The sequence below is a fragment of the Salvia miltiorrhiza genome, chromosome 1 (genome assembly GCF_028751815.1).
Source record: "Salvia miltiorrhiza cultivar Shanhuang (shh) chromosome 1, IMPLAD_Smil_shh, whole genome shotgun sequence".
NCBI classification, from domain to species: Eukaryota; Viridiplantae; Streptophyta; class Magnoliopsida; order Lamiales; family Lamiaceae; genus Salvia; species Salvia miltiorrhiza.
This window is the reverse complement of record NC_080387.1, coordinates 60,876,371-60,895,608: the sequence shown is the minus strand read 5'-3', so window position 1 is coordinate 60,895,608 and position 19,238 is coordinate 60,876,371. Positions and strand designations below refer to the sequence as shown.

The following is a 19,238-nucleotide window of genomic DNA, read 5'->3' as shown; positions in this document are numbered from 1 at the left end:
ATATAAAATATAAAAAATATATATTAAATGAAACGGATCCACGAGTCAGATTTGGGTCGGATCCGAATCTAAAATTTCAAGATCTAGATCTGTTATAAAAATTGAGATCCAGATCCGAATCCAGATTCGTCAGGTTCAAAAAATTGAGATGCAGACCCCGAAAAACAGATCTGAATCCATGGATTTGGGCTGGGTCCAAGATCCACTACCATCCCTAGTAAGTACATGTAACTTATGAAACCACATAACATACATTATTTACTTTAGTCTTATAGTATTTGATAACAGAGTTTTATATTCTAGAACTTTTTTTTGAGGTCTTCTATAGTTTTCTTATCTAGCCTAAACGACCTAGCAAGATAATCGGTGTCGACGGCGGGCTTAGCCTCGAAAACGGCATTCGGGAAATTGGTGATCCCCGGATTCTGGCTGTTGAACGCCACCATCGCAACGGTGTTCCCTTTGGCGAGATTCTGCACGTTGTGCACGAGCCCAACGGGAACCACGAAAACATCGCCTTTCTGGAGAATTTTGGTGAAGTAGTTGTAGTCCGGATACGAGGTTATGAACCCGACTTCCATGGAACCTTCTAGAACTGTGACGAGCTCTGTTGCCCTGGGGTGGATGTGGGGCGGGAAGAAGCCGTTCGCTGCCATGTCCACGCGCATCAATGTCATGCCCAGATTGTTGAGCCCTGGAATTTGGGCGGCGGAGACGGTCGCCACAGCGACGCCGTATGGGTTTGAGGTGTTGCCGGCCAAATGCAGCCCACTGAAGAAGAAGTCGTTTGATGTAACTTTTGCAGCCTCCTTGCATGCTGTATATGTTTAATTGTTACATGCATCATATACACATGTTTCTAATGTAAATCAGTTAATGCTGAAAAGAGTACTATATAATTCGATGAATCCTATTAGGAATTGAAACTTAAGAGATTATGTATATAACCAATCATGTTTGACAATTAACAATTAATTTAAAGCACAAAAATGTGTTGTTTTTTTTTTCCTTAGTAAAAGGATACAATAGGAGAATTTGAACGCGGAATAGTCGTCTGATACCTATAATCGTGAGACAGAGGATCTCATCCAAAGTGAAATAAAAGATTAAGTGCTGAAAAATATTCACAAATACTTTTTATAAACTTTCTTTGTGAGGCTAGCTAAAATAATGCTTTTATGGGCCAACGATAGGGATGACAATAAGCTGGATTTGGACCAAAACTTTTTATTTGGGCTCAGATTTGGTCTAAATTCATCGGGTCAATTCATAAAATTCACAATGTATATGAATATATCTAGATTTAAATCCATATTTTTTCTCTTCTAAAATAAATCATAAATGAACTAAAATGCATATTAATTAAAATTGTAATTAATAATCATCTAGATTCATAATTTCACCATAATAATTATCTAGAATTGCTATAATCGTTCAGGAAAAAGTGGTTACACCATAATATTCATAAGAAAAATATTACAGTCATTCAAAACAAGTTACTATAATATTGTGAATATGAAGTTTAGAAATTGAATCAGTCAAGTTAAGACATAAAAATAAAAATAAATTTAGTGCAATGGTCTACGTCCTTGGCGTCCTATTTTTGTAAGGCCCAGATCTAATAAATTATAAACGGATCAAAATCTATAGATCTAGACATCCAAAATTCATTGACTCAACTGACTAGCTAGTTATTCATTTATTCCTATTTTTGTATAACCAAAATAATTGAAAAAAAATACCTTTGGTCGTGGCATCTGCAACGCAGAAATCTTGCAAAGGACTGGTATCAAATGCGAAGGTGGGGCGCATAAAATTGATGAGGCCAAAAGCAGAGAGTAAGATACTTCTCAAAGTCATTTTTAAATATTACAAAAGAAGTTATTTGTTTCGGATTGTACGAAAAAACAACTTATTTTGTATACAACTGATATTAATCCTATGAATCTATATATATGATCAGTAGTTTCTACAAACTGTTGTGTTATAGATTGATGCCCTAGTGACACCATTATATATAGCGTCATGTTTCCCAAATCAAATGCACACAAATTTCCATTAATGTATGGACCATGGAAGATGGATGAGACAATGGGGTGTCGTTTTCGCATTCCACTATACCAAGATGGAATGTTAGATTGAATGATTATTTCCATTGAAATTTATAGACCTTTAAAATTATCAAAGCCTCCAAATGCTAGGAAATGGTCAAAAGTTATTATATTGCTCAATCACATATATCCGACCATAAATCTGGGTTCTAGATTGCCTACTTTAATTTGATTATGTTAAGCGGATAGAGTGAAACGTATTCTATCCATTTCGATGTATAAATTTTCAACTAGTATATATCCCTTTACATTAAGCCATTTTTTTTAAAATTAACCATTTATTCTTTCTAATTCATAAATATTTTAAATTTTTGAAATATATATTTAACAGAAAAGTGTTTATTCTTTTTTCTTTTCGGTCGTTGAAAATATATATATATAAAGTCGCGGAAAAGTTTGACTAACAACGACAAAAACCGCCGTTGTAATTAAAACTGTCATTAAATTCTATTAATAACAAATCATTTTCGCCGCTAAATTGTGGGCAAATTAGTTAATTCCTGCCGTGGGCCCGTGCTAGCATAGAAACAACATACCTATTTTTTTATTTTTTTTCTACTTGGGGGAGTTGGGGAGGAGTAGTAGTGGGGTTTGAATCGGAACCTTATTGTTCACACACAAGAGGTCGCAACGCAAATTGTGATATATTGAAACTATATAATCTATGAAAATATTGTTTGTTATTATTAGTATTATGCTCGTATTTTAATTAAAAAAATACCTTAAATATACAGAATGCCCAAAAAAAAATTTTCAGGGGCTACCGCTCCCAACCCCGTACAAGTTCAGCCCCCCGAACTTAATTCCTGACTCCGTCCCTCTAAATAACATTAATAAACACATTTAGTGGTTTCGAATCCATGTGACCATAAGGTAAAAATGATACTTAACGGTTGGATTACAATTTTTTTTATATAGAAATAACATTAATAATGTTATTTGGACAAAATATATTCGAACAAAATATGATTAAATACTTTACAAAATAATTGTATTTAATTTTTTTGGTTCAAAATAACAAAGAATTTAGTTAGTTGTATTATTTTATCAACATTGTAGTTTTTTGTAATTTTTTCATTATCTTTATAATTTTTATTATTTTCAAAGTACAAAAACTATCCAAAATAATAATAATAATAATAATAGTAATAATAATAATAATAATAATAATAATAATAATAAAATAAAAAAATGTTAAAAAATTATAATATGAAAAAATAATAAAATTAATTAAATTATTTTAAAATTTAAATCAAAATTTTTAAATCGATCAATTTTTTAAAATAATTAATCTTTTTTTATCTGAATAAATTTTGTTCAAATAACACTACTATAGAAATAATGTTGTTATGACTTATGAGGGTGTTAAAAGCACATGGGATCCTCTGTCCCACAATTTAGTGTGTACCAACGTGTACCACTCTTAATTTATTAAAATTTTTAATTATATTTTCTACAATTTTAATTTGTTATGCTTTAATATAATAAGAAGATAATTAACAAGGGTTCACTCATCCAATTAGGGTTTATAATTATTTTTTATATTTATTTGAATTAATAATTGATTATTTAGGTTAATTAATTCAAAGTTAGGGTATATAATTTTTTAAATTTTAATTTTTAGTTATAAATATTAATTAGAGTTCATAATATAATAATTTTTTTTATTTTTACAACAAATAATGATAAAATAGACAAATTAAGAGTGGTACACGGTGGTACACACTAAATTGTGGGACAGATGATCCCATATGTGTTAAAAGTTGGATTGAAAGTGAAGCCCAAGTTTTGCACTTCCAATGACGAGAGTTTTAACTTCCAACAATGAAAGCTAACTTCCTTCCTTATTTTTAGGGCTATTGCAAATTTTCTTTTCTTCTTCATTTTCGATTTTTTCTATCAGCATTTTTGTTCTCTATTTTCTCTCTCTTTTAAATTTGTTTAAAATTTTAATTTTTAGTTATAAATATTTTCTCTCTCTTTTCATTTTTAATTAGCATTTGCACCTCGTATAATACACATGAAATATTTTTATATTTATGTAAAATTGATACCAATTCAATCATCATATTTTAAAAATAAATAAAAAATATTTTTAAATGAATATATTTGAGCTGAATATTGAAAAAAATAAAAATAATAAAAATTTAACAATAATAAAAAATAAAGAAAACTTAACAATAATAAAAATTAATATTATGAAAATGTAAAATAAATTTTAAAAAAAAAATTAAATATAAAAAAGAATTAAAAAATAGATTTATTCATAAAAAGATGGGAGATGAGAGAGTTTTTTTAAAAAATGTATAATATTTTATTTTTTAAAAAATAAAGAAAACTTAACAATAATAAAAATTAATATTATGCCCGAAAAGGGTCAAAATTTAAAATACCCACCTTCATAACCTATCTATCAAAAATACCCACTTCCATAAAACATAAATCAACCATACCCAACTCATAATTAATGACAAAACTACCCCTTAACAAATCCTCTACAATTTATCATTAAACAGTTTCAGTTTATAAATTAATCAGGCCCAACATGCTTCCGTAACACTTCAAAATAATTCTTAAATTTAACCAACATTATACCTTTGTCGACTGGTCTTCTTCAGGAGTCAGTCTTGTTGCGTTTTACGGCTCGTCTGCCACCCCGGCACGCACCAACCACACACTCGCAAGAGATGGTTGCAACCCTCCTCCTTCACTAAGTGTCGACTCAATACTTTGTTGGAAAAATAAAGAAAATATTTTTACTCAACCGGAAATAGTTGGACAAAAACTAAGCGTTTATAGAGGAATTATATAAAATTTAATTTATTTCATAAAATACTCCCCAAGGGAGGAGACTAACTTGTTTTAGCTACTCATAGTAGCCAATACTTGTGTACATAAAATTAAAAAGGAACTAAAACTAAAAACGAAAAACTTTGAAAACAAAATAAAAAATTACAAAGATAATTTTCTAGAGAGAGGAAGTGGTGTATGAAAATGTGTTGTGATTTTCTGATGATCTTCTTCTCTCCAGCACTTCGGTTTATATAGAGGTTTGATCCCCTCTATAATTGCTTGGTTGTTGGCCTCGGATTCCATCCTCGTGGCCAGCTTGCTTGAATATGACATCCACCTTCTTTTGTCGGCCTTGATTGCCGACACTTGTTAGTGGCATCACATGGTGCTGGACCTTTGCTTTATCGCCTTGTGATAATGCTGGTAGGGGCCGGCTACTTTTCTTTCCACTCACTTTTGTCCTGGAGCGTTAGGTGAGTGGTCCTCCTGTTCTTCTACCCACTTTTGTCGTTTCTTTTGTGGGTGCGATCCTTGCTGTGAATCACATGATTCACTTAGCTTTGTCGGCCACCTTCCTTTTTTGGTGCCCGAGGTGTCCTTCCCTTTGGAGTCTGATGCTTATCATGTTCATCAGACCGGAACCTCCTTTTATCCGGCTTTGGAAAGAATCCTTTGCCGAATTCTGGCTCCTTCTGCGATGAGCATTGATCGCAGATTTTCTCGATCCGATGGCCTAGATGAGCCATATTGCAAAACTTGCGACGAGTCTCCTGGCTCCCCGCAATCTTATTCTTCCAAATCATTTGCCGTTTCTTCTCGAAGGATTCTTCGGCAAAAGGAGTTGTTGTTCCTGTCATGGTATTAACTAGGAACGTTCCCAGATCCGAGCTTTGATAGAACTTGAATTTGGACTTCATTTTGTCCATCTCTGTGAGACAGACCCATAGACCCCATGCTCGTCTAGTGGAGATTTGTTCCTCCGTGAATGTTGAGACGATTGCGGCCTGGAAGTCGGGAACTTTGATCCTGTTAAGGGCTCCCGTATCAGGTCTCCGAAGCTGAATGAAGTGAAAAGCTTCACGGATTCCTTTTCCGACTGGTTCTGGCGCTGCACTGAAACAGTACAATTCCAGAACATCTCCCCTTTTGAGGGACTCATTGTTCTCCTATGTGTCGAACATCGTTTTCTGGATCTATTTTGGTAGACCCTTGATTTCGGTGAAGGCTGGGGCGGTGGTATAAACTGAGGCCAAAGCCCCAAACTCATACCATTCCTTGACATCGTTTGGATTGGCTCCTGGAGTCGTCCAAACCCTTGGATATTTTCCGGCAACATCAACCCGGCAATTTCCCGGATTAATACCCCTCCTTGTGAGAAGTTTCTCCCACCTGTCCTGGTACATCTGCCAAGAAGGAGAAATTTCAATAAAGTCAGTATCAACCTTAACTTGGCCTGTCAAGGGCCTAAGATTGATCTCTCCCTCTTTTTCCCCAGAGGTGGAGGGTTGACATGTTGATTCAGGGTGTGACCCCTTAACAACATCTTTTCCTCGAGAGTCTGGCTGTGAAACCATTGTCTCAGGACTTGTGCTAGGGGTACTTGAATCCCCTGCTACAGGTAATCCGCCCTGTACGGAAAGCATTGCTTTAGCCCGATTTTCACGGACAGCGCGCAAGAGCGGCTTGTTGGTTGCTTCCTGAAGATTGAACATCTTTATGAAGCAGGCATCGATTTGGCTAGATACTTTGGCTTCGTCAGCCGCTTGTATCTTTCCTGCTTGTTTAGTGTGTAGGACACACTTTTGCCATTCTTGTTGTAGCAGCTCTAGACTTTCAAAGAGCTGCGCCTGTTTTGCCTCGATGGCCTCCACCTCAGGGAGCTCCATCCCTTGTAAGGAAATCTGCAAGAACATTCTGATCAGATTTCAAAACGACAATATCATAATCATAATATTGGCATTCTGCTTGCCATCTAATTAATCTAGCCTTTTCAGGTTTAGATTCAAACTTTTTAGTTAAGAAAGCTTTAACGTTAGTGTTATCTACTTTCAAAACAAATTTTTTAGCAAGTAAGAATAGCAGCCATTTTTTGAACGCCTTCCTGACTGCAAAAAACTCTTTCTCGTTTATGTGCCATCGCACAGCCTCGTCGTTGGAGAAAAGACCGCTACAATATCTGCAAGGTTCTTCTCCAAAAGGGGTGATCTTTGTGAGCACTGCTGCCCACCATGAATCACTTGCGTCGGTGTAGAGAACCAAGTCATCCTCGTCTTGTGGTATTGAAAGTTTCGGGAGATTTTTGCAAATCTCTTTCAACTTCTTCATCCCCTCCCGATGTTCCTCCTTCCATATGAATGGAACATCTTTCTTCAGTAGTGGACTGAAGACCTTTCTGTGTTCTGCAAGGTTTTTGATAAACATCCCTGCAAAATTGACAACTCCGAGAAAACTTTGGAGCTGCTTCTTCTCCTTGAGATCCTCCGGAAAATTCTGGACCTTCTCCACAATATGATCTTGTAGAATAATTCCAGATTCATCGATCTCAATCCCCAGAAACTCCATCTTCTGGGTGGCTATGACTGCCTTCTTTTCAGACAGCACAAGTCCTTCTTGTTGACAAACATCCGCAAAGATCTCCAGATGCCTGACATGTTCATGAATGTTTTTTGATGCAATGAGAATGTCATCAATATAAACAAACATAAACGAAGAATAATCTTTGAAGAGATTATCCATCTTCCTTTGGAATATCTGAGGCGCGTTGGCTAACCCCATTGGCATGACATTCCAGACATAATGTCCTTGTGGAGTTGAGAAGGCTGTAAACTTCTTACTCCCTTCCTCCATGCGAATCTGGTAGAAGCCTGATTTGCAATCGAACTTTGAGAATACCTTTGCACTTCTGATGCAATTGATGAGGTGTTCTCTACTTGGGATGAAGTATCCGTCAAACTCAAGAATGTCATTAATCCCTTTATAATTAATGACTAATCTTGGCTTTCCTCGCTTGATCTCCCCATGATTTCTCACCAGAAATCCAGGACTGCTGTAGGGTGATCTTCCTTCTTCGATCAGCTTTAAATCAAGGTGTTCCTTGATTATACTCATCATATCCTGTTGATCTCGAGGGTTCATCAGGATAGGTCTGAACCTTACGAACTCATGCTCCTTTCCAGTTTTAACTTTCAAGGTGGCTCTGAGCTGGTTCTTGTCCCACCATGCCAAAGGATCCTCGTGGTAACACTTCTGGATTCTCCTTTTGACGTCGGCAATGGACACCTGTTCTTCTACCTTGATATCTTTGTATGATATCAGGGATACTTTGAGGATTTGAGTTTCTTCCTCGGAGAGATCTGGGAATCCCTCAGTTCTGCATTTGAGCAAAACTTCTCCGAATCTCCTTTGATCCTTCATTTGGGGTCTCCGGAGTCTGCCATCATCACCACGCTTGCTGCGGAAGTTGATTGGCATCGAGCGATGAAAGGCTCCATTGTCACGACCGGCCTTAATTAGGGATAATTAAGTCGGGAAACCATGACTGGGGAAGGGAAATTACGAAGCGGGTTTAGAAAGGGGTGCATAAAAGAATACTCAAAGAGCTTGAATACGTGTGAAATATTCCTTAAAAAGGAAAAAAGCATAGTTCGCATAAAAAGGGTACTCAAAGAACTTGTATACGCATTATATTCCTTAAAAGGAAAAAGGCATCGTTAGGGGCTTGGCTAAAACATTATCAGAGTTTGCAACGGAAGGTGTAACTGAAATAATCAGTGTTTACAGCGGAATGCATAACTGATATACATGTATGAAGACATGTATCCTTTCTGAGCCTACTTTAAGTTCGACAAAAACTCTACTCAGCAACAACACTTCATCGCCCATCACAGCTCAACCTGCACAAACATAAACATCGAAAGGCTAAGTACAAGAGTACTTAGTGGGCAGTTGCCAAGCATATAACATAACATCATTAACAATTTCACAATATCGCATAAGAGGCATGAGTTTCTTTCATATCCTTTGCTCATTAAACATTTCCAAATTCATAAATAGCATAAGGGCATTCTTCATCATCAATCTTCATTAACAAACATCGTGTCGTGGAGAAGGCCTTCCCCAACGAACACGGGCATCGCACCGTGAAGGGGGCCTCCCTCAGCGGTCACGGCATCGTACTATTGAGGGAGGCCTCCCCCAATAGACGCTGTAATACTGGCATACTGCATACTGGCATCGCGCCGCTAGGGAGGCCTCCCTAAGCGGACACGGGCATCGCGCCGTGAGGAAGGCCCTCCTCAGCGGACACGGCATCGTACTGTTGAGGGAGGCCTCCCCCAACAGACGCAAGCATCAATCACATAAGCATAAACTTATCAGCGTAAAGCATTCAAGCGTAAATAAGCGTAATCAAGCGTAAATTACATAGGGCGTAAATAGTATAAACAGCACAGCGTAAATTATTTAACGTGCAGCATAATAAAGCTTAACTCATTTAAGCGTAATAAAGCATACCACACTTGAAGATCCAATTTGCATTTTAAAGCATAACACTTGCATATCATTTTATTTATGCGTAAGAAATTGCCCACCTGATAGCAAAGTTTTGCTAAGGTACTGTGACTTCTTGAATAGTTCTTACTCTCGCGCTTGACCTTAATCATGAGAATGTAAAATAAGACATTGCCTCGAGGAAAATTCTCAATTAATGAGAAAGCGTAATTACCAATGCATGAATCTGGTATGCATGAACTAATCTTTTGAGCGATAATTGGGAATTCTACTATTAATCCTCATTAATAGATTTAGCTAATTCTCGTCTAGCGCGGTCGAATAAAACTGTGATTCTTCCTTCCTCATCGGAATATTCTAGTCGTGAAATAAACCTCGCATTTGTACTTGATTGAAAAATGACTAACTCGGCTTTAAACGAGGTGTGACATTGTAGAAATTATCGGGCTTTTCGATAGAAACATCATTACTAGCGTAACCTCAAATAATTAATAGGCTCAAAAGAGAGTAGTCAATTAATTAAATAAACCAGTGGCTTTAAAGAAATAAATGATAATAGCTCGTTTTAAAGTCCGAAGTCCAAAAACATTAATTAATAAACTGGGCAGCTCATTACTGAATACGAATCGGCTCACCCACTGATAAATAATTGGGCTCCATCAAAAATTGATACTGCTAGGCTTAGCTCAAAGGAGTAACTTCAGCTCAAGCTTTAAAAGAATTAAAGCCCAACTTAAAAAGTCTTCGACCCAAAATAATTAAAATAGGGGTCCAAATAATAATTAATGTGGACTGAAAAGAATTAATCTTAGCCCAAAAAGGCAATTTAATCGGCCCAACGAAATATAAATGGGACTAGAATAATAGCCCATCATAAAATATGCATCAGCCCAACTCCTTAATTAAATCGAGCCCAAAGCAATTAAAATAAAAGCCCAATCCTTCTCTCTCAACTCTCGGTCCTCTCTCTTCAAGGAGCCGCTCTCTCTCTCTCTTTCTTCTCTCAAAATTGTCGGCCATGTTCTCTTTCTCTCTCTCTCGCTCAAAACAGACGCACGCTTCGGTTCTCTCTCTTTTCTCACCAACTCCAGCCGAGGCGGGCGCCGCCGCCGCTGCCGGCGCGGCCGTGCCTGGCAGAGGGCGGCACACCTTGCCGTCTCACTCTCCTTTCTCTCTCAAGGAGCTGCTCGCCCCTTCCTCTCCAGCCTGCTCGCTCGGCGCTCGATCAGCCCTCCTTCTCCGGCCGCCTTCTCCGGTCAGCGTCGACTGCCGACGCGTCGAACCCCGGCGACATCCTCTATCTCTCTCCGCGCAGAACTCAGTCGATCCCTATCTCTGGAATCAGCGCCGCGGTCACATCCTCGTCTGAATCCGGCGACTCAAACGGCGTCGGTCGTCGTCTGGGAGCAGCGTCGTCGGCCGCTGCTGTTGGCAGCAAGTGCCCGACAGCCGCCTCTCCCGGAGCCGCCGTCGTCGTGAGTCGCAGAGTTCCGACAGCCGCCTCTACCTTCTCCCTCTCGTTCTCAGATCCGAAGACCCACTTCTTTTCTCCAACAGTGGAACCCAATCGAGCCATAAGATCTGGAACTCAAGGCCGCTGTTTCTTCGTTCGAAAACCGGCGATTGAGTCGGCGTTCTTTCATCCGGCAGTTGGGGTTCGCCGTTGCCTTGGGCAACCGCTGCTCGGCTCGGTACCGGTCAAGGCAGTCAGCCTTCCCGACGTCAACAGAGGCCCCGTCGTCGCCACCAGTGGAGGCCGGCGAGTTTAGTCCTAGTCACGATTATCGTTGTCTTCAAATTCAGAGCAGGGCAGTCGCCCATTCCTTTCTAAAGCTAAGTTATACTCACCCCTATTTTGATCGGTTCTTAGCGTGAATTAGGCAAGGATAATGTGTAATCTCTTCTTTGCTTTGCATAAACTCATATGCTTGTTTAGACTACATATTAACTGCTACTTGTTCATGAAAGCGTAATTGGGTGCTTAATAAGTTCAAGATGCTTATATGCTCAACTATATGAATTCTGAATTCTAAGACTGAAGCATGCTTGATGGTGTGAATCATGGGGTGAATTTGAATAAATGAGTTTAGTATTTACCTGCAAATATTTGGTGTTGGTGGCTGCTGTTATTGATATTGAATCAGTGGATAGATACACTGAAATATAAAGATTGTTTCTCAAACGATGCAGGTTGAGCTTAGGAAGAAATGGAAGGAGTTAAGCCAAATCTTACCTCTAAAGTTTGGCAGAATAGTAATGAATGGAGTTCCTCCTTCACGTGGGTTATTAGTGCAGAATGGAGAGAGTTGCTGCTGATAATGAGATTATATGGAAAGAATTGTTGGCTGATTGACAGGTGAAAGGCATGGCTTTCGGTGGAAAAGGTGACAGCCCACTTATTTGGTGCCAAACAAATAAATATTTGAGTGGAGTTGGTGAGAAAAAGAGTAGTGGTGCACTTGAGTGTGGTGGGAAAAAAATGTAGTGGAGGATTAATGATGTATATTCTATGTCTCGGTAATTCTGTAACTGTAATAAAATACTGGTTTCGATTTTCAATCATCGCATTTCTGTATCTTGCTTGATATGTTTTTCCTTGCCTGCTAACTTGATAAACTGTAATATAACTTAAATTAAATCCGTAGATTTAATCTGCGTTGCAGTCGGAATAATTCCTCGACTTTTAGTAGCACTAATAAAATATAACTGCTTTTGTTTCTCGATTAATAAATAACATGACTTTGCTAAGTCAGTTACAACTTGAAAATAATAATTATTGAATGGCTCAATAATCCTCGTCGCATTTTTCTCATACGTTATAAAAGTATAAAGCTAAAATAATAACTCTGTCTCTGATAAAAAAATCAGGATCATTAACTGGATTCATATATAACTGGCAGCTGGGTTTCATTTACTAAAAGATGCGATATTAACTATCGCGATACCATATTAAATAAAAATAAAAATGCGGGCCATTACATACTACCCCTCTTAACAAAAATTTCGTCCCGAAATTTGCATATTGACTCAACCCAAAACACCTAATGGATTGACTCGCAATCGTACGAGGTCGTCCTAGTGTAATAAGCTAACCCAAGTCGTCTCTCAAGGAAGGCTAAACAGGGCTTTGATCATGCTACGCACAGAAAACATGAAATAAACCTAAACACTCTAATCAGAAGTTTGGGTCTGACACTTTCTCTCCGATTAACTAATGCGTAATTAAAATAAAGCATATAAAGTTAACTAGGCAAAAGATAGAAAGCCAATAAGAATGCAAGAAGGCAAACAAAGCTAGGGTTCTAAACTAGCAATCTAGAAAGCAATCATCAATTCAACACCATAAACAACGATTATCTAGGCGAAATAACATATTAACATTTAATCAAATGAATGTTAAGCAAACACACATGGACAAACTAATTAGAACATGGCATTTGAACATTAACGAAATCAACTAGAGTTTCAAACTCAAACACTAAACCAAACGATCATAAACTCGTAAACATCTAAGATTAATAACTACCTAGGCAAGAAACTCAATCAAGCATAAGATTCGAATGCAAGAAAATCTTAATCTCCATAAAAGAAATCTCTAAATATTCATCAACAAGAAAGGAAAAGGGTAAACAATAGCAACAAACTACGAATCACGTAGATTATCTAAACTCAACAACAATTATCTCCAATCATCATATTAATCAAAACACAAAATAAAGATTCAAATAAACCAAAGGATTTAGAAAACCAAGAGAATCAAGAATCAACAACAATGAACTTCAATCTTCACATTCATCAAATACATAAAACACAAAACTCAATTAACCAAAAGATTCATAAAACCAAGAGAATCAAAGGGAGTTCTTACAAACATAGCAATCCAAGGAAAACCAATCCGATGAAGTGTTAATTGACATCCAAAGCAATCCAATGAATCCAAGATCGAAAGTAAGTGTTGTGAAACTCTAAAAACCTTAAGAAAGAGGTGAAAATCGCCTATGGAGGCTGCTGGAGACGAGAATGATAAAGTGAAACCCTAGAGATGGGTTTTAAACTAAAAAATTCGTAACTGCCAGATCACGCAGTAGGCGGCCGCCTAGAGAAGGCGGTGGCCTAGAAGTAGGCGGTGGCCTAGAGAAGGCGGTGGCCTAGAAGTAGGCGGTGGCCTAGAGAAAGCGGTGGCCTAGAAGTAGGCGGTGGCCTAGAGAAGGCGGCCGCCTCTGGCTACAGCAGTTGTCCCGTTAGTTGCCTCTTGATCCAAAAAACGCTCACAACTTCACGAAAAACTTCCCAAACTCCGGAATCCTGCACCAACAAGAAAAAGCAGCAAACAGCACTCGGGCAAGAATAACACGGCACGAAAAAGCACAAAGCATGCTCGAAAGTGTATCACACAACTCAACAATAACACTAAGAAACAAGGTAAACACATATCTCTGCTAAAACAGTTCGGGGTATTTTTCCTTCTTCTTGTCTTCAAGTTCCCGCGTAGCTTCTCTTGTCTGCGGTGTCTCCATAATATTTTCACTGATGTGATTGAGGCTGATTTCGCAAGTGTCCACGTATTGCTGGCAAAGGGGTGTGATTATTCTCAATTGCTGAACCTCGTTGTCTGTTGGGGCATTGCGTGGAGTAGTGACCTTTTTGGCCACAATTGTAACAACCGTTAGTTCCAGCTCGACAAACACCCCTATGCATCTTACCACAATTTGGGCAAGGTGAAATTCCTCTCTGACTTTGGCTACCCCCAGTTGACTCGAGGTTAGTCTGTGCCTCGTGCCTTGGTTGAATAAACTGTTCGGCCCGTTCATATTCTTGCCATACTCGCTTATTAATCGGATTGATATTGTCTTCATTGTTGTCCCACTTGCGCTTCCCTTTGAGAGTATGCGAGGCTCCTGGTGGATCGTTTGGCGTTGAGATCAACAGTGGGGCTGACTTGTCTGACGGCATTGCAGCTTCAATGTCAAGTGCCCTGTTCAGAGACTCCGTGTATGAGAGTCCTCCGTGGCTTGCTAGGGCCATCCTAATTTCGTGTCGCAGACCGGCACAAAATTTCTCTGCCATCTTCTCATCTGTGTCCACTTGTTGTGGAGCAAACATCGACAGGTTGCAGAATTCCTTGTCGTATTCAACCACAGGTTTCTTTCCTTGTTTCAACTCGTAGAACTCAGCTTCTTTTTTCTTCCTATAGCTTTTCGAAATATATTTATCATATAATCCTGTCTTAAAATCTTCCCAAGTATAACTTGCCCATTGTTCCGGTGTCAGAATTTTTCGACGTGCTTCCCACCAGAAATCAGCTGATCCTGTTAGCTGGAATGAGACGCAAGATAGGCGCTCCTCATCAGTACAACGTAGAAAGTTGAAAATGCGTTCCATTGCACGCACCCAAATCTCAGCTTCAGCCGGTTCACTCGTTCCGTCAAACGTAGGTGGGTTCTGCCTTAAAAAGAGTTCTTCGACTCTCCTAGTTGGGAGCGGAGGGGATGGGTTATGTCCTCGAGCATCTTGTGGTTCTTCTGGTACAACGTTATGGTTTCTACGATTGTTATTGTTTCTCGCAGGGCGTCCTCTCTTAGGCGGCATTCTGATAGCAAATATGTGCCAATTAGTACACTCTAGCATAATCTAATACAAACCTCAAAAGAATTCTTGTAAAGGTCAACTTATTCTAACTTGTAAACAAGTCATAACTCCAATGACAACATTGATGTAGTAAGCTTTAAGGGTCCTTAGCATCTCATATCCATGAGTCATATAAATTCTTAACCATATAATATCACATCATCTAAACTGGATACTTAGGCATAAGTCATGGAGATTTATAGCGGCTATAAAATCATGAGCTTAAAATTTATTCTATACGTATCACTTATCTTGCTGCCTTCACTATAGCCACCAAAAGATACAATCTAATTTCTTCTATGTTTGCTTCTATGTGTTCTGTCGTAGTGGTGATCTCATATCTTAATAGCTCTATGTTCATAGGGATTCATTCCATAGGCATACTTAATCGTGCTTGCATAAATCATTTCATTCAATAACAACATAACAAAGCTATTGACAGTTACTCACTTTGTTATTACGATAGTTCTCACTTTTTGTAAACATTAACTCAAAACTTGGAAGAGCTTACCATTTTGCTTCGTTGAGTGTGATGCGATGAAGTGCTGAGCTTTGTCGATTGAACTCTAGACACATTAGTGATCCATTCTAAGTTTGGCTTAAATAACTCTTAGGCTCAGAGCAAACGAACTGCTCTGATACCACTCTGTCACGACCGGCCTTAATTAGGGATAATTAAGTCGGGAAACCATGACTGGGGAAGGGAAATTACGAAGCGGGTTTAGAAAGGGGTGCATAAAAGAATACTCAAAGAGCTTGAATACGTGTGAAATATTCCTTAAAAAGGAAAAAGCCATAGTTCGCATAAAAAGGGTACTCAAAGAACTTGTATACGCATTATATTCCTTAAAAGGAAAAAGGCATCGTTAGGGGCTTGGCTAAAACATTATCAGAGTTTGCAACGGAAGGTGTAACTGAAATAATCAGTGTTTACAGCGGAATGCATAACTGAGATACATGTATGAAGACATGTATCCTTTCTGAGCCTACTTTAAGTTCGACAAAAACTCTACTCAGCAACAACACTTCATCGCCCATCACAGCTCAACCTGCACAAACATAAACATCGAAAGGCTAAGTACAAGAGTACTTAGTGGGCAGTTGCCAAGCATATAACATAACATCATTAACAATTTCACAATATCGCATAAGAGGCATGAGTTTCTTTCATATCCTTTGCTCATTAAACATTTCCAAATTCATAAATAGCATAAGGGCATTCTTCATCATCAATCTTCATTAACAAACATCGTGTCGTGGAGAAGGCCTTCCCCAACGAACACGGGCATCGCACCGTGAAGGGGGCCTCCCTCAGCGGTCACGGCATCGTACTATTGAGGGAGGCCTCCCCCAATAGACGCTGTAATACTGGCATACTGCATACTGGCATCGCGCCGCTAGGGAGGCCTCCCTAAGCGGACACGGGCATCGCGCCGTGAGGAAGGCCCTCCTCAGCGGACACGGCATCGTACTGTTGAGGGAGGCCTCCCCCAACAGACGCAAGCATCAATCACATAAGCATAAACTTATCAGCGTAAAGCATTCAAGCGTAAATAAGCGTAATCAAGCGTAAATTACATAGGGCGTAAATAGTATAAACAGCACAGCGTAAATTATTTAACGTGCAGCATAATAAAGCTTAACTCATTTAAGCGTAATAAAGCATACCACACTTGAAGATCCAATTTGCATTTTAAAGCATAACACTTGCATATCATTTTATTTATGCGTAAGAAATTGCCCACCTGATAGCAAAGTTTTGCTAAGGTACTGTGACTTCTTGAATAGTTCTTACTCTCGCGCTTGACCTTAATCATGAGAATGTAAAATAAGACATTGCCTCGAGGAAAATTCTCAATTAATGAGAAAGCGTAATTACCTATGCATGAATCTGGTATGCATGAACTAATCTTTTGAGCGATAATTGGGAATTCTACTATTAATCCTCATTAATAGATTTAGCTAATTCTCGTCTAGCGCGGTCGAATAAAACTGTGATTCTTCCTTCCTCATCGGAATATTCTAGTCGTGAAATAAACCTCGCATTTGTACTTGATTGAAAAATGACTAACTCGGCTTTAAACGAGGTGTGACATTGTAGAAATTATCGGGCTTTTCGATAGAAACATCATTACTTGCGTAACCTCAAATAATTAATAGGCTCAAAAGAGAGTAGTCAATTAATTAAATAAACCAGTGGCTTTAAAGAAATAAATGATAATAGCTCGTTTTAAAGTCCGAAGTCCAAAAACATTAATTAATAAACTGGGCGGCTCATTACTGAATACGAATCGGCTCACCCACTGATAAATAATTGGGCTCCATCAAAAATTGATACTGCTAGGCTTAGCTCAAAGGAGTAACTTCAGCTCAAGCTTTAAAAGAATTAAAGCCCAACTTAAAAAGTCTTCGACCCAAAATAATTAAAATAGGGGTCCAAATAATAATTAATGTGGACTGAAAAGAATTAATCTTAGCCCAAAAAGGCAATTTAATCGGCCCAACGAAATATAAATGGGACTAGAATAATAGCCCATCATAAAATATGCATCAGCCCAACTCCTTAATTAAATCGAGCCCAAAGCAATTAAAATAAAAGCCCAATCCTTCTCTCTCAACTCTCGGTCCTCTCTCTTCAAGGAGCCGCTCTCTCTCTCTTTCTTCTCTCAAAATTGTCGGCCATGTTCTCTTTCTCTCTCTCTCGCTCAAAACAGACGCACGCTTCGGTTCTCTCTCTTTTCTCACCAACTCCAGCCGAGGCGGGCGCCGCCGCCGCTGCCGGCGCGGCCGTGCCTGGCAGAGGGCGGCACACCTTGCCGTCTCACTCTCCTGTGTCTCTCAAGGAGCTGCTCGCCCCTTCCTCTCCAGCCTGCTCGCTCGGCGCTCGATCAGCCCTCCTTCTCCGGCCGCCTTCTCCGGTCAGCGTCGACTGCCGACGCGTCGAACCCCGGCGACGTCCTCTATCTCTCTCTGCGCAGAACTCAGTTGATCCCTATCTCTGGAATCAGCGCCGCGGTCACATCCTCGTCTGAATCCGGCGACTCAAACGGCGTCGGTCGTCGTCTGGGAGCAGCGTCGTCGGCCGCTGCTGTTGGCAGCAAGTGCCCGACAGCCGCATCTCCCGGAGCCACCGTCGCCGTGAGTCGCAGAGTTCCGACAGCCGCCTCTACCTTCTCCCTCTCGTTCTCAGATCCGAAGACCCACTTCTTTTCTCCAACAGTGGAACCCAATCGAGCCATAAGATCTGGAACTCAAGGCCGCTATTTCTTCGTTCGAAAACCGGCGATTGAGTCGGCGTTCTTTCATCCGGCAGTTGGGGTTCGCCGTTGCCTTGGGTAACCGCTGCTCGGCTCGGTACCGGTCAAGGCAGTCAGCCTTTCCTCCTCGCCCCGACGTCAACAGAGGCCCCGTCGTCGCCACCAGTGGAGGCCGGCGAGTTTAGTCCTAGTCACGATTATCGTTGTCTTCAAATTCAGAGCAGGGCAGTCGCCCATTCCTTTCTAAAGCTAAGTTATACTAACCCCTATTTTGATCGGTTCTTAGCGTGGATTAGGCAAGGATAATGTGTAATCTCTTCTTTGCTTTGCATAAACTCATATGCTTGTTTAGACTACATATTAACTGCTACTTGTTCATGAAAGCGTAATTGGGTGCTTAATAAGTTCAAGATGCTTATATGCTCAACTATATGAATTCTGAATTGTAAGACTGAAGCATGCTTGATGGTGTGAATCATGGGGTGAATTTGAATAAATGAGTTTAGTATTTACCTGCAAATATTTGGTGTTGGTGGCTGCTGTTATTGATATTGAATCAGTGGATAGATACACTGAAATATAAAGATTGTTTCTCAAACGATGCAGGTTGAGCTTAGGAAGAAATGGAAGGAGTTAAGCCAAATCTTACTTCTAAAGTTTGGCAGAATAGTAATGAATGGAGTTCCTCCTTCACGTGGGTTATTAGTGCAGAATGGAGAGAGTTGCTGCTGATAATGAGATTATATGGAAAGAATTGTTGGCTGATTGACAGGTGAAAGGCATGGCTTTCGGTGGAAAAGGTGACAGCCCACTTATTTGGTGCCAAACAAATAAATATTTGAGTGGAGTTGGTGAGAAAAAGAGTAGTGGTGCACTTGAGTGTGGTGGAAAAAAAATGTAGTGGAGGATTAATGATGTATATTCTATGTCTCGGTAATTC

The 19,238-nt window shown here is 39.3% G+C and overlaps 1 protein-coding gene and 1 long non-coding RNA gene across 2 annotated transcripts; both read right to left on the bottom strand.

The window, feature by feature from the left end:
* Window positions 1–232: 232 nt before the first annotated feature.
* Window positions 233–2,003, bottom strand: LOC131000797 (putative germin-like protein 2-1). The gene is made up of 2 exons (XM_057926879.1): window positions 1,743–2,003; window positions 233–817 (listed from the first exon to the last, which is right to left on the bottom strand). The coding sequence occupies exons 1-2, from the start codon at window positions 1,858–1,860 to the stop codon at window positions 300–302; spliced, it is 636 nt and encodes a 211-aa protein (XP_057782862.1). The 5' UTR covers window positions 1,861–2,003; the 3' UTR covers window positions 233–299.
* Window positions 2,004–15,863: 13,860 nt separating this feature from the next.
* On the bottom strand, window positions 15,864–16,852 carry LOC131000791 (uncharacterized). The gene is made up of 2 exons (XR_009093795.1): window positions 16,787–16,852; window positions 15,864–16,090 (listed from the first exon to the last, which is right to left on the bottom strand). It is a non-coding gene; the product is annotated as an uncharacterized LOC131000791 (long non-coding RNA).
* Window positions 16,853–19,238: the final 2,386 nt, after the last annotated feature.

Excerpts from the sequence above, each read along its gene's own strand:
- LOC131000797 (XM_057926879.1), bottom strand. The coding sequence starts at position 1,860 with ATGACTTTGAGAAGTATCTTACTCTCTGCTTTTGGCCTCATCAATTTT. Across the intron at positions 818-1,742 it reads TGCAGATGCCACGACCAAAG|CATGCAAGGAGGCTGCAAAA; the intron begins GTATTTTTTTTC and ends AAACATATACAG.